Genomic DNA, 15,817 nt, shown 5'->3' on the forward strand with positions numbered 1-15,817 from the left:
AAATAGAAAATAAGATGTGTTTAGAAGGATGGAAATGTCAAAAAAACTGCTTTGTAGTTAACCTAGTGTGTGCAAAAACATAGTGAATTTTAGTGTAGAAAGTCTCAAATTTAACCAGGGAGATTAAATGCCGGGGTCCAGCCCTGGGGGGGATCCAGGGGTCCCACAGGAGGAGACGGCGTCGGCGAAATCGAGTGAGAGAGCCGAATTCTTTTTTTTCTCTTTATTCTCTGGTTAGCATTTACTGCCAGGCATCTTTACCAAATGCTAGTACAGCTCCTTTTTTATACACACACACCAAGTTACAATTACATGGTATTAATTATTGCTTCTGTTTCACTATGTTTACATGTTTCCAGATAACAGTTAATTTATATCTATAAACTACAAATCAGGTGGCAAATCATTCAAAGTACAATTAAAAAATAACTTGAATAGCGATAACATCGGTAAAAGCTTCTAAAAGATTAGTACTAATTAATAACTCTACTGTTGTTGTGAGTTAAGGGCGCAGAGAGAGATTAGCAGACGAAATTATTAAGGACTAGCAAAGGCCCACCGCTTGCTCAGGCAAATGGCCTTGAGTTTATGCAGTGTCCTAATTTTTCTTACAAGACTTCAAAAGGCTTGCTTATTAAGAAATTGTCATAATATCAAAAGTAACTTTTGCTTAAAGATATATAGAGTGCACCTGCAAGATAGCTTAGAAGCAACATAATATTAGAAGGCATTAATTGCTATTGCTTCTATGGATTTTTCCATATTCCTCTTTATTATCTGAACGAAAAACCTTGGGAAAGTATATATATTTCATGAGAATGTCTCACTGAGAAAGCCTAGTAACTGCCTTTAGTCATAAAACAAGTCTCTTAACAAAACATTCTTACTAGCCAGCTGCACTCCTATCCAAGGCCATGCAACAGGCCATTTCACTACACTTTACCTAAGATTCTAATGTCTAGTTAAACTTTATTTATTTACTATATTCATATACTAGCTAAGTTCTAACTATATTCTTTCTAACATGATTAATAAAAAGAAATTTTCTTACAAACTTAACCCTTTATGAGGGATATCATAGCCAGCCTCTTATGTTTATGAGCCCAGTTCAAGGGGCTTACAGGCTTTTCTGTGGAACTTACACCTTCTGTCTCATTTCCAAAGAAATTACTACGAATCTACAGGGAAAGCACGGTACTATTATTCCTGTGCCATAAATAATAGCACACACCCAGAAAAAAGGGGGAATATAAGGCCAGATTAATTCAAAAGATTAAAGGGGGAGGAATCGTTGTGCCTTTCCTTGCGGTGACTTTGTCAACCCGCAGCTGTTGGTCTTTATTGCGGTGACTCTATCTTCTTTTGCTGTGACTTTGTCAACCAGCAGTTGTGGATTTTCTTCTGCTGTGACCTAGTTAGCCAGCATTAGTGGATTGGCTTCCGACATTTCCCCCTTTTTTATTATTTAAATAAAGCTTTTGTATTTTCACCGTTGTTTCTTTGAGATTGCTGTTTAAGAGTCGGAACATGACTGGAAGGACAAGAAGAGTGATAATTGCCACAGCTATTATTATGCCTATATTAGTAGCTAAAAAGGTCAGGCCATGCATAGAAAACATACTTTTAATGTTTTCAACAAATTGATTAGCTATTTCTGAGGCAGAGACTAAAGAGCCTGAATGTCCTAAGTTTTGTATTTGCTGATGTAATTCCCTCAAATTTAAACTAATATTACTATTATTCCATACACCTAACAAATGATTTTGTACATTATTCCATGCTATGATAGACTGATTGTATTTTAAAGGAGTCACACATATCCACTTGAATTCTGCATGGCATCTAAGAGTCATTTTAGCCTTCATAGCTAACAACTCATTACATATGTGAATAAAAGCCTTTTCTAAAGCATTCACTTTCAATTCTAACTTCCTATTTATAGTCTCCTGTACTGCTAATGCAAGAGATATATTATGAGATAAACTATTCACATGATTTGCAGTGTGAATTGATTGAGCTAAAGCAGTAGTGGAAGCAGCTACAGATTCTATAATAGTAATAAGAGTAGTAATTCCCAAAATCAATTTGGCAACAAATCGCTTTCCTCGATGGTGAGCGAGCGCTTCAGAAGCAGCTTGTAGTGCATGCAACCCTGGGTCATCATACCAAGGTTGAGACAGACTAACAGGTAACATTACATAAGGTGGCTGCCGCAAAATAAACATAACTTGAGCTTTGGTGTCAATAGATAGACAGTTTGTTAAAACACAGCGAGAGCAGGAAATGCTAAACATAGAATTATAAGTACTAACAGAAAGATTACTGTCCATTGTAGCAATCAAGAGTACATAAGGAGCCTGTACACATGCCTGAACAAAAATATTTTGAACAGGATAAGGGCAAGGCCTAACCAAATATGCTGGTGCAGCAGCTGCAATTAGCTGCCAAAGCTTTGTTTGATACCTGGTGGTTAATTCATTCTGATAAGTCAGCTGTGCAGGTATTCATCCAGCAGACTGCCAACGTGTGACGATTTTATTTAAAGGATTATATTTATTTGACCAACTGTAATTGTCTCTCATTTCTTGCACTAATTTTCTATAATTATATTCAAAATAAGGACTAGACCAATCTTGTATAGTGAAATTAACAGCATATGTAGTATAATTTATATAATTGTAATATGCACATTCTTGCCATGGGGGAAAACCAAATCTATTCTTCACAGACCACCAGTAAGGCTCTTGAGTTGCCTTTTTTGGAGGATAAAGTTTACATGGGTGAAATCCCTTAGGAGGCAATGTAACAGGATTATACTCATGGGTGTCAGGGCCTCCAGGCATTAAAATTGTGAGGGACCATAAGTCTCTTGTTGGGTGTCCAGGTTTATTACTTTTAGGAGAGTCAGTCAAAATAGTCTTAAGTGTAGTAGAAAAACACCCAGAAATTTTGTGAGTATTATTAAACATAAAACATATAGGTACCTTATCCGTTTTTCCATGAAATGAGAAATTTGAATCAGTTTTATGCATAATAAAAGAACTACATGATTCTCCCAAAAACTTAGTATGATTATTAAACACAGGTATATCATCTCCTTTCCAAGTAACAGGCTTAACTAATGGTGGATTTGGAATATAAGCCCAATAAGATTTGTTTTGTCCAGTAGCCTCAACATTAAGTACCTGAATTGAAAGTACAGCTAGCATAGCAATAAACATATTAACAGAGTTACGCTTTATATTTTGTTGACGACAAATTGAATCAGCCCTTTCAGACAACGCCTTCAACTGGCCCCAGGTTGGTGGGTTGACAGTTCGAGTAGAGCGAGCCATCCGTTGATAGGGAGGTTGTCTAGCTCCCTGTAGTGACAATCGGTGTATTCCTGGAGTAACAAGATTATAACGAGAGCTCCTTGATGACCTCTGCTGGGAAGTCACTGATGACGCGGGTGGCACAGAAGTCTTCTCCGGGCTGGATGGTGTATAAGGAGGAGGAGGAAGGAGATAAGGAGGGGGCGGCGGTGGCAGCGGAGACCTCCGGCGAGGCATGGCGAATCAGCCGGTCTGGGATTCAAAGAGGCGAGTCAGCGTCCTGTGGAAATATACAAGCATACCCTCTCCCTTGAGTTAAAATTACATCTGGACCTTTCCATTGACCTGTTAATAAATCCTTCCACTTTGCCATTGGTTTAGGCTTATCCAGATCCAGATTCCAGTGTCTCAGCATGCGAGTGTGGCCTTGAGAGTCTGAATTAAGATTGTTAATAACAAACAAAGCATGATTTAAAAGCTGATGTGGGGAACTATATTTTAACTCACCTTCCCGTAGTTTTTGAATTTGCATTTTCAGGGTCTGATGAGTCCTTTCTACTATATTTTGTCCCTGTGGATTGTAAGGGATGCCAGTAATATGTGAAATATTAAAGGTGTTACAAAACCTTTTAAAGGCAGCTGATGTATATATGTTGGAGCATTATCAGTTTTAATAGCCTTTGGCATTCCTAGAATAGCAAAGCAGTGAAAAAGATGTTGTATTACATTCTTAAAGGCTTCTCTAGTTTGTGCAGTATAAGCAACAACATTTGAAAAGGTATTAATACAAACATGTATATAGCAAAGTTTGCCAAAAGATGGAATATGACAGACATCCATTTGCCAAAGGTCATTGGGTCGGAGTCCTCGTAGGTTAACTCTAAAACTACGATTAGAAAAGTGAGTAGGGCAAGTGTTACAGCTACGCACGATAGCTCGAGCAGCTTCACGAGATAGTTGAAACTGCCACCGGAGTGCAGATGCATTCTGGTGATGTAAAGCATGTGAAAGTTTAGCTTCTACTGCTGTAAACACTGCTTTCTGCTGTGTAAGAAAATCAGCAAGACGATTTCCTTCGTGTAGTGGCCCTGGAATAGAAGTGTGAGAGCGAATGTGGCCGATATAGAAAGGGAGAGTTCTGGAATGAATTTGCTTTTGTAGGCTGCTTAAAAGTGAAAAAATAGTGGTTAGATGATGTGGCAAAGAAGCAGTTTCAATGTGAGGAAACATTTTAACTATATATTGTGAATTAGTGAACAAATTAAAGGGAACATGTTTCAATTTTTGAAATGCTGTTATAACAGCAATAATTTCTGTTTTTTGCGCTGATTTTTCCTGAGTTTCAGTGATATGCTCATCCCCTATAATTGTTACAGCTTTACCATTAGATGAGCCATCAGTAAAAACCAGTGCAGCTGGTGGCGGCAGCGGATTTTTAGAAGTCTTAGTGGGAAAAATTACTGATTGTCTTTTTAGAAATTGCAGCAGTGGGTGAGTAGGAAGATGAAATAAAACCTGCCCTGTAAAATTACTAAAAGCAATTTGCCATTCTGAATTTAGCTATAATAATGCTTGAAATTGATTCTTATTATAAGGAACAATGACTTCCGTCATTTCTTTACCAAACAACTCTCTGCTGCGGTTTCTTCCTTTAATTATAAGAGTAGCCACCAAATCAGTATAGGGCATAATAATTTTCTTGTGAGAGACAGGTAAGTGAAGCCACTCTAGAGGGCCATTCTGCCACAAACATCCGGTAGGAGTGTGTTCAGTGGCTAAAATCACAAGCTGCCATGGTTCCTCTATAATAACTCTGACTAAATGTTGATTGTTAATTACTTCTTCTATTTTTCTAAGAGCTTTTGCTGCTTCTTCTGTGAGCTCTCGAGGAGAAGTTGGATTAGCATCTCCTCTCAAAATATCAAACAATGGCTTAAGCTCTGCTGTAGTTAATTTCAAATAGGGTCTGATTCAATTAATGTCTCCCAATAATTTTTGATAGTCATTTAGAGTTTTTAAATGATTTTTTCTTAATTGTAACTTTTGAGAACTGACAATGTCTGTAGACAGAACACGTCCTAATTAATTAAAAGGTGGCTGTACTTGAATTTTTTTAGGGGCAATTTTTAATCCAAAATTCTGTAAAGACTGAGTTGTTTCTTGTAAAATATTATGCAATTTTTCCCGATCAGGCAGAGCAAGCAAAATGTCATCCATATAGTGAATTAAATAAAGATTAGGATATTTTAATCTTATTGGATTTAAAGCTTGATTTACAAATTTTTGACAAAGCGTGGGACTGTTTTTCATTCCCTGGGGCAGTATCTTTCACTGATATCTCTCATAAGGTTGTTTAAAATTTTCTGATGGCAGACTAAATGCAAACCTTTGACAATCCTGTGCAGCTAATGGTATAGTAAAAAAGCAGTCCTGGCCTGACCTGTGGTGGCGCAGTGGATAAAGCATCGGCCTGGAAATGCTGAGGTTGCCAGTTCGAAACCCTGGGCTTGCCTGGTCAAGGCACATATGGGAGTTGATGCTTCCAGCTCCTCCCCTTCTCTCTCTCTGTCTCTCCTCTCTCTCTCTCTCTCCCTCTCCTGTCTAAAATGAATAAATAAAAAAAATAAAATAAAATAAAAAAAAGCAGTCCTGTAAATTTATAACAATTACACTGTAGCCATGAGGCACCGCAACTGGTGAGGGGAGTCCAGGTTGTAATGACCCCATATCTTCCATAGTGGCATTTATAGCCCTAAGGTCTTGTAGCAACCTCCATTTTTCTGATTTCTTTTTAATAACAAAAATAGGAGTATTCCATGGACTGTTAGAAACTTCTATATGTCCATCCTGTAATTGCTGCATAACTAATTCTCTGGCTGCCTTAATTTTTTCTGAACTCAGGGGCCACTGTTCTACCCATACTGGGTTGTTAGATTTCCAGCTAATAGGATTGGCAGCAAATAGTTCAGTGGCCCCAACTATAAATTTGTATATCCTATACCATGTCTTCCTTGATTTTCCAATGTCTGAATTGGATATACTTGGCCCTGCTGTTTCTTTCCTAGCCCTTGATTAGGATCAAAACCCATCTGTAACATTTGTGCAGTTACTTTTGAATCCGGGCTGTACATGAAAACACCCATTTGTTCTAAAATGTCTCTCCCCCAGAGAGATAATGGTATACTTGAAATTACATAGGGGCAGAAAGTTTCTTGGTTATTGTCTTCATCCTGCCAGGTTAATATTTGAGAATTTTTAGCAACATTTGAAGCCTGGCCAAGTCCAACTAATGAGGTTGGAGTTGACTGAGTCGGCCAGGCTCGAGGCCAATTTTTGCCAGCAATGCAGGAGACGTTTGCCCCGGTATCTAAAAGCCTCTCAATTTTTTTTCCAGAAATCTTTAATTTCTTTAGTGGCCGAACTTTCTTAATTTCTTGTATCCAAAACACAAAATCACTGGAGCCAAAGGCATCTTCTCCCCGTTTTTGTTCAGATATAGGCTTTCCGATGGGACAGTAAGGCAATAGTAAAAGCTGAGCAATTCTTTGACCAGGATAAATTTCAAGCGTTTTAATTGGGGGAGCAATCATTATTTTTATCTCCCCTTCATAGTCCGAATCAATTATTCCTGGCATTACGTTTATTCCTTTTAAAGATGTTGAACTTCTGCCAATTAATAATCCAACCATTCCTTTAGGAAGAGGACCTTTAACTCCTGTTGGTAATGCAACTGCAGGACTGTCAGGAGTTAATATTGTTGAGGCGGTGGAACAGAGGTCCAGTCCTGCGCTGCCTGGGGTTGCCCTGGTGAGGTCTGAGACGGACCGGAGTTGACAAATGGATTCAGGCTGGCCCCAATTGTTATTGGGGCCTGAGGCTGGCCCCCTTGCCAGTTTCCCTGATTATTACTTGGATTGCTTGCTAGATTTTGATTTTGTGGGGGCTGCCATTCTATTCCTAACTTTGGTCCTAATGGCTGTCCGTTTTTGTGAAATTTAGAATGGCACTGCTTTTCCCAATGATATCCTTTTTGACAGCGTGGACACAAAGTCTTAGGCAATGGGACATTATTATTAGCATTATTAATTACGGGAGCTGTCCCTTGCACTCCTGGGCCTGCTTGCCCACTCTTGTTAGGGCATTGTCGGCTAAAGTGGCCCGTTTGATTACAAGTAAAGCAAGTAAGATTTCCCTTAGAGGAAGCTTCATTAATAGAAGGCATTTTTCCTTGATACATAGTCTTAATAAATTGAGGATACGTTTCTCCTTTTAAAGCTGCAGCAATAGTTACTCCCTGAACAAAAGCAGGATTTACATCCTGACAGGCTTTGATGAAATTCCCTATCATTCCTTCTCTCCTCACTGACCGCAACATGGCCTGGCAAGTGGAATTAGCATTTTCATAAGCTAACTGTTTAATTATAATATTTCCTGCCGCCTCATTTGAAATAACTCTTCTTACTGCTTGAATTAACCGAGCAACAAACTCCTCATAAGGTTCATCACCTTTCTGTTTCACTCCTACCACAGTAACATCTCCACCAGACGAAGCTGGCAACTTTCTCCAAGCTGATATAGCACAACCATTCACTTGTATCAAAGCCGGTTTAGAAAGTTTTAATTGTTCACTAACATTAGCAAATTCTCCTTCTCCCGTAATTATTTCTCTAATCACAGGATTATGAATCCTCCTATTTCTAACTGCCTGTTGTTTAGCTTGCTTCTCATATTCAGCTCTCCAAAGGAGATAATTTCCTCCAGATAAACAAGCTTTAGCCACTTGTTCCCAATCATAAGGAGTCATCCAATTATGAGAAACTGTTTCTATCAAAGACATAGTATAAGGAGAGGTGGGTCCATATTGACTGCAAGCCATTTTTAACTCTTTCAATAATTTATAAGGAAGCGGCTCCCATGTAGGATTTTCCTCATCATTATATTCACTAGCCACAGCCACAGGAAAACATAATGCCAAATTAGTTTCCCCTTGGTCGCAAGAAGCTTGAATTGCCTTCTGCAACCCTGTTAACCCTGACGAGTTTTTCTTTTCATTAACATCTGGTGATTGTACTGGTAGAGGCAAAGACATTTTAATAGCCTTATTTTCATCCTTTTTGTCAGTCTTGGAGGAATATAATATGGGCAAGACTGTTTTTGACTTCCAATCCTCATTATCCCTATTATATTTAGCTGCCTCATCTTCTAATTCAGCCTCATCTGTTGGAGATAAATGATTTTCACTATCATTCTGATGTTTACTTAATTTTAAAGAGGCCATAGCATGATTTGTACTATCTTGAGACTGCCTTCTATTTCCAATTAACGGAGTCTCTTCTTTTGGAGGAGCAGTTGCCTTAGAAAGTTTATGCATCTCATGTTCTGGATTTAAGGCATCTTTAATCAAGCTCCATAAAGCAAATGTATCAACTGGGACCTTTTCTGGTCCATGTAGCTTATAATAAAGTTTTAAATCTTCTCCAACTTTAACCCATTTCTCGAAACTAAGTGTTCCCTCATCTGGAAACCATGGAGAACATTTTTGTACGAATTTCATAAAACGAGCTACTTGTTTAGAGGAGACCTTAACTCCTTTTTGGGAAAGTGTATACTTAATAACTTTCATAAAGAGTCTTCTTTCTTTAGACTCAGTATGGCCCATGACTTCTCAAAATCTTAAGTTCTGAAATTCTCCACCTATCCTCACCCTGTCTTTCTTACAGGGGGGTCTGCAGCACCCTGAGTGGAGTCCTAGCCGTCCCGAGACAACGAGGGGGGATTACCTATAGGTCCCTGTTCGGGCGCCAAATGCCGGGGTCCAGCCCCGGGGGGGGGGGGTCCAGGGGTCCCACAGGAGGAGACGGCGTCGGCGAAATCGAGTGAGAGAGCCGAATTCTTTTCTTTCTCTTTATTCTCTGGTTAGCATTTACTGCCAGGCATCTCTACCAAATGCTAGTACAGCTCCTTTTTTATACACACACACCAAGTTACAATTACATAGTATTAATTATTGCTTCTGTTTCACTATGTTTACATGTTTCCAGATAACAGTTAATTTATATCTATAAACTACAAATCAGGTGGCAAATCATTCAAAGTACAATTAAAAAATAACTTGAATAGCGATAACATCGGTAAAAGCTTCTAAAAGATTAGTACTAATTAATAACTCTACTGTTGTGAGTTAAGGGCGCAGAGAGAGATTAGCAGACGAAATCATTAAGGACTAGCAAAGGCCCACCGCTTGCTCAGGCAAATGGCCTTGAGTTTATGCAGTGTCCTAATTTTTCTTACAAGACTTCAAAAGGCTTGCTTATTAAGAAATTGTCATAATATCAAAAGTAACTTTTGCTTAAAGATATATAGAGTGCACCTGCAAGATAGCTTAGAAGCAACATAATATTAGAAGGCATTAATTGCTATTGCTTCTATGGATTTTTCCATATTCCTCTTTATTATCTGAACGAAAAACCTTGGGAAAGTATATAAATCTTATGAGAATGTCTCACTGAGAAAGCCCAGTAACTGCCTTTAGTCATAAAACAAGTCTCTTAACAAAACATTCTTACTAGCCAGCTGCACTCCTATCCAAGGCCATGCAACAGGCCATTTCACTACACTTTACCTAAGATTCTAATGTCTAGTTAAACTTTATTTATTTACTATATTCATATACTAGCTAAGTTCTAACTATATTCTTTCTAACATGATTAATAAGAAGAAATTTTCTTACAAACTTAACCCTTTATGAGGGATATCATAGCCAGCCTCTTATGTTTATGAGCCCAGTTCAAGGGGCTTACAGGCTTTTCTGTGGAACTTACACCTTCTGTCTCATTTCCAAAGAAATTACTACGAATCTACAGGGAAAGCACGGTACTATTATTCCTGTGCCATAAATAATAGCACACACCCAGAAAAAAGGGGGAATATAAGGCCAGATTAATTCAAAAGATTAAAGGGGGAGGAATCGTTGTGCCTTTCCTTGCGGTGACTTTGTCAACCCGCAGCTGTTGGTCTTTATTGCGGTGACTCTATCTTCTTTTGCTGTGACTTTGTCAACCAGCAGTTGTGGATCTTCTTCTGCTGTGACCTAGTTAGCCAGCATTAGTGGATTGGCTTCCGACAATTAAAGACTTGTCTCAGAAAATTATAAAACATTGATAAAAAAATCAGGGAAGATACAAACAAGTGGAGGCATATACCGTGCTCATGGTTAGGAAGAATAAATATCATTAAAATGTCTATATTACCCAAAGCAATTTATAAATTCAATGCAATACCAATTAAAATACCAATGAAATACTTCAAAGATATAGAACACATATTCCAAAAATTTATATGGAACCAAAAGAGAACATGAATAGCCTTAGCAATCTTGAAAAGGAAGAATAAAGCGGGAGGTATCACACTTCCGGATATCAAGTTATATTATAAAGCCATTGTACTCAAAACAGCCTGGTACTGGCATAAGAACAGGCATATAGATCAATGGAACAGAACTGAGAACCCAGAAATAAACCCACACTTTTATGGACAACTGATATTTGACAAAGGAGGTAAGAGCATACATTGGAGTAAAGATAGCCTCTTCAACAAATGGTGTTGGGAAAATTGGACAGCTACCTGTAAAAAAATGAAACTAGACCACCAACTTACACCATTCACAAAAATAAACTCAAAATGGATAAAAGACTTAAATGTAAGCCCTAAAACCATAAGCATCTTAGAAGAAAACATAGGCAGTAAGCCTCTGACATCTCTCGCAGCAATATATTTGCTGATTTGTCTCCACAGGCAAGTGAAACAAAATACAGTATAAACAAATGGGACTTTATCAAACTAAAAAGCTTCTGCACAGCTAAAGGCAATAAGAACAGAATAAAAAGACAAACTACACAATGGGAGAATATATTTGACAATGCATCTGATAAGGAGTTAATAACCAAAATTTATAAAGAACTTGTAAAACTTAATACCAGGAAGATAAACAATCCAATCCAAAAATGGGCAAAAGAAATGAATAGACACTTCTCCAAAGAGGACATACAGATGGCCAATAGGCATATGAAAAAACTAGAAAGCCTGGCAGTCATACAAAATGACCGCTGTTCTAGATATTATAAATTGTAATTAAATGATTTGTGCAAAGGTGTCTGCTAATTCAAACTGAATTACCCAGGGCAGGCAGCGAGGATGCCCCTTTGCTTACTGCCCCACAGGGTTTCCCCCTTCTACTTGCTTAATTGCTTAAAGTAGAGTGCAATGAAGGAAACCACTGGCAGTACATTTCTTAAGAGCCACCGCTAGCTCAATAAATAAAGGTGATTTAAATAATAAAATGTTAATTCACATGTCAAAGATCTCTTTGTACACAACATTTCTTGTGTAGATCTATCCATCATTTTTAAGCTCGCCTTGCAGAGGACCATCAATTATTTTTAATTTTACGTCCGTTCTTTCACGAACTCTTGAACAGGCAACATAAAGTTGACCGTGTCCAAATGCAGGCTCAGGTAAAAAAAATGCCAACATGCTTAAGCGTTTGGCCCTGAGACTTATTGATGGTCATAACAAAGGCAAGTTTTACAGGAAATTGTCTACGTCTCAATTGAAACGGCAACCCTGTTTGAGATGGAGCCAAATCAATTCTTGGAATGACATGTATTTCACCTTTAGAGGAGCCAGTCAAAGACTTAGCTATTATGACATTATTTTTCAATTGGAGAACCTCTAGTCTTGTACCATTGCAAAGACCCCTTCTGGTGTTAAGATTTCTTAACAGCATAATAATCTTTATTATGCTCCAATCTTAACAGCTCCAATCTTTAACCTCAATTTGTGAGGTGGCATCCCAGAAGGCGGGACTATTTGAATGCTGTGGCAACTTCACCCCATTGGCTAGTACAGTTATGCAGGCAACCAATAAGCTATCAGCGACAAACAGACACTTAAGCCACATATAATAAAGATGCTCAACATCACTAATCATTAGAGAAATGCAAATTAAAACTACAATGAGAAAAAAAAGAAAAAAACTACAATGAGATATCACCTCACACCAGTCAGAATGGCGCTCATCAATAAAACAACACAGAATAAGTGCTCATGAGGATGTGGAGAAAAGGGAGCCTTCCTGCACTGCTGGTGGGAATGCAGACTGGTGCAGCCACTGTGGAAAACAGTATGGAGATTCCTCAAGAAATTAAAAATCGAACTGCCTTTTGACCCAGCTATACCACTGTTAGGAATATACCCCAAGAACACCATAGCACTGTTTGAAAAAAAGAAATGCACCCCCATGTTTATGGCAGCATTGTTCACAATAGCAAAGATCTGGAAACAGCCAAAGTGTCAGTCAGAGGACGAGTGGATTAAAAAGCTTTGGTATATATATATACTATGGAATACTACTCAGCCATAAGAAATGATGACATCGGATCTTTTACAACACCATGGATGGACCTTGGTAACATTATACTGAGCGAAATAAGTAAATCAGAAAAAACTAAGAACTATATGATTCCATACATAGGTGGGACATAAAAACAAGACTCAGAGACATGGACAACAGTGTTGGGGTTACAGGGTGGGGGGAGGAGGGAGTTGGGGGGGCACAAAGAAAACCAGTTAGAAGGTGACGAAAGACATTTTATCAATGTCACCCCATTAAAATTAACCAAAAAAAAAAAAAAAAAGTATTTGTCTCACGGCTAATTCAGGCAGTTAGAAGAATAGTATAAGGATGCTAATTCTGCTTCTCAGGCCACATCCTGCAAAAGGGGCCCCAAGCAAATTGGTGATTTGGCTCCTCTGAATTTGCCAATTGGATTAAAAAAAAAATAGGTCAGGAACGCCCTGAAATGGAACTAACAATACAAGGGCATAAATTTAAAGGACTTTTAGATACTGGAGCTGATGTATCTATTATTGCTAAGCTACACTGGCCTCCTTCCTGGCCCACTCATGCAGCAGCCACAGAATTACAAGGTATAGGGCACAGTAAATGCCCTCAACAAAGTTCTAGTTTTCTAAATTGGGAAGATTAAGAAGGTCATTCTGGATTTTTAAGCCTGATGTGCTCCCTGGATGACCAGTTAATTTGTGGGATAGAGATGTTTTGAAAAATATGGGAGCATTGCTTATCAGTCCTAATGGTTAGTCAGTACTCAGATGCTTGATCGGGGATTTTTGCCCACCAAGGGACTAAGGAAAGAACAGTGAGGAATTCTCACCCCCATAGAAGTGGCACCCAATACCAGAAGGTGTGGATTAGGATATCAAATTTTAACATAGGGGCCTTGGTAGCTCCTGCTACCTTAATAATGAATTGTGCAGACCCGATTACTTGGAAATCAGATAATCCTGTATGGGTAGACCAAAGGCCCCTTTCTCAGGAGGTACAAGAGCAGCTCAATTGGTACAAGAGCAGCTACAGTTTGGGCACATTGAACCATCTAATAGCCCATGGAATACACTTCCATATTTTGATCTTGTTGCCTCCTGGATTATCAAGGGGCATAGGCGACCCTTACAGCTTATAGGTTGTGAGCCTCAAAATTATTGTTGTTCCTTTTTTCAAAGGATCAACAACAATGGCTCTGGGAAACTTCCACTAAATGGCAAATCGCTCTTGCAAATCAAAGGACAACTTTATACTGAAACTGTCAACTTAAAATCAGCTCAAAGACTAGAATTATATGCCATGATCATGGCTTTTCAGCATTTGCCATATTGCCCCTTTAATCTATATACAGACAGCAAATATTTACTTACGGTGTTTCCACTATAAAGACTGCGGTCTTAGGGACAAATGCTGATGAACTATTTCAGCACTTTCTCCTTCTTCAAAGACTTGTATGTCAACATAGAGCTCCATGTTTTATAGGACATACTCGAGCTCACTCCATGCTCCCTGGAGCTTTAGCACAAGGGAATGCCCTTGTTGATCAAGCTACCCAAAAGAAAATTATTTGGAGCAACCATGACAGATCGAGCAATTCAGTCTCATATTATTCATCACCAGAATGCTGCAGCCCTGTGTAAACAGTTTCAACTTTCTCGGGAAGCAGCATGGCAGATTGAGAAATCCTGTCCAAGGGGTCCTATACTATAATCTGTCTCTTCATTTGGAGTTAACCCTTGAGGACCCCTACCAGGACAACTTTGGCAAGTGGATGTTACTCATATACCTTCATTTGGCAACCAGTCCTATGTCCACGTTACAGTGGATACCTATTCTGGATTTATAGTAACCTCTGTCAGAACAGGAGAGGCTGCTAAGCATGTTATAGCTCATTGTCTGTATGCATTGTTTTATTATTGGATTTCCTAAACTGGCTAAACTGACAATGCTCCTGCATATGGAGCAAAAGCACTTATTGTATTTTGTCAAACCTTTTGAATTATGTGTATTTCTTACAATCTTTAAAGTCAAGGTATTATTAAAGCATACCCAGCAAGTATTTTAAGGTCAATTTAAAAAAATTTAAAAGGGGGGAGTCATATCCTGGAACTCCTATGAGTCTACCATACCATGCTTTTTACTTTAAAATTTTTTAAATTTCTTTTGAATGCTGATGAACAGGAGATGCCAAATATTTTTCTCCTGCAAACTACTACCTTCTTTATTTGACCCAACTAATAACACTGTTTTGTCTTTTTCCAAATAGCCCCAGATATATGGAAAAGATTTATATAGGCGGATGGGGATCCTCAAACCCCTCAGCGAGATCTTCTGAGCATGGCTTTTAAGATACCAAGAGGCAGAAAAAGCCCAATAGAGATCAGGGGAACTACCAGCTTTTAGGATATGCCCTTAAAGGCTCCAATACCCCAAAGGGGTCTCATAGGATGCCATCTAGGTCCTGCTTCAATAGTGGAAGGGTCATTGAGCTAAAGCCTGCCAGACTTACATGCCTCTGCTGTGAGGAAACAGGGACACTGGAAGGTAGGCTTCCCCCTCGTTCCTCTAAGGGAGGGTTCAGTCTCTTCCAGCCCTGCTCCAGCCACCTGTGACCTAACCTTGCCCAGAATGCTGGGGTTAGCCACTGAAGGCTGAAGGTGCCCAGGGCTGTCGGCCCCATCTACAACACTGTGGACGAGCCTAGGGTATTTCTTCCAAGAAGCAGGTGAACTGATCTCATTTGCACAAGGGCCACTTAACTATATCTTGCCTGAATAGTCAGGTTTTTTATTCTTCCCTCAAAGATCTCTGTTGTGTGTTGATAGTCCCATTTTCTGCTGCTTTGTTTAATATATAGTGTTTCCTTTATTCCTCCTATCTCAATGCCCCACTCATATTTTAGGCTGGGACCTACTCCTAATTTAGAGCTCTCTTTCCCCCTTTTGCCAACTTCTATTATGAATCTACCTTTGCCACCCAGCTTAGTGTATCGCAAGGTTCTCTTTACCAAGCCACAGTCGCAGAGCTCCAGGGAAAAGCAACCTGGTCTCATCTCTCCAGGCAGAGGAGAACAGAAGCTCCATATCCACGCATGCTGCAG

At 39.0% G+C, this 15,817-nt stretch overlaps 1 protein-coding gene across 2 annotated transcripts in view; it reads right to left on the reverse strand.

The window, feature by feature from the left end:
* Nucleotides 1–2,139: 2,139 nt before the first annotated feature.
* LOC136334176 (uncharacterized) overlaps nucleotides 2,140–15,817 on the reverse strand; it is a 399,355-nt gene continuing 385,677 nt past the window's right edge. Inside the window, exons 1-2 of one of the 2 annotated variants that reach the window (XM_066274077.1) lie at nucleotides 9,095–9,126; nucleotides 2,140–3,566 (exon numbers count right to left, since the gene is read on the reverse strand). In XM_066274077.1, the coding sequence (XP_066130174.1) occupies nucleotides 2,505–3,551 (1,047 nt within the window). In that variant the 5' untranslated portion in view covers nucleotides 3,552–3,566; nucleotides 9,095–9,126 and the 3' untranslated portion in view covers nucleotides 2,140–2,504. Of the gene's footprint in view, nucleotides 3,567–9,094; nucleotides 9,127–15,817 lie in introns of those variants that run through there. The other variant, XM_066274076.1, reaches the window with a different exon arrangement.

Source organism: Saccopteryx bilineata, chromosome 4 (genome assembly GCF_036850765.1).
Source record: "Saccopteryx bilineata isolate mSacBil1 chromosome 4, mSacBil1_pri_phased_curated, whole genome shotgun sequence".
Lineage (NCBI taxonomy): Eukaryota > Metazoa > Chordata > Mammalia > Chiroptera > Emballonuridae > Saccopteryx > Saccopteryx bilineata.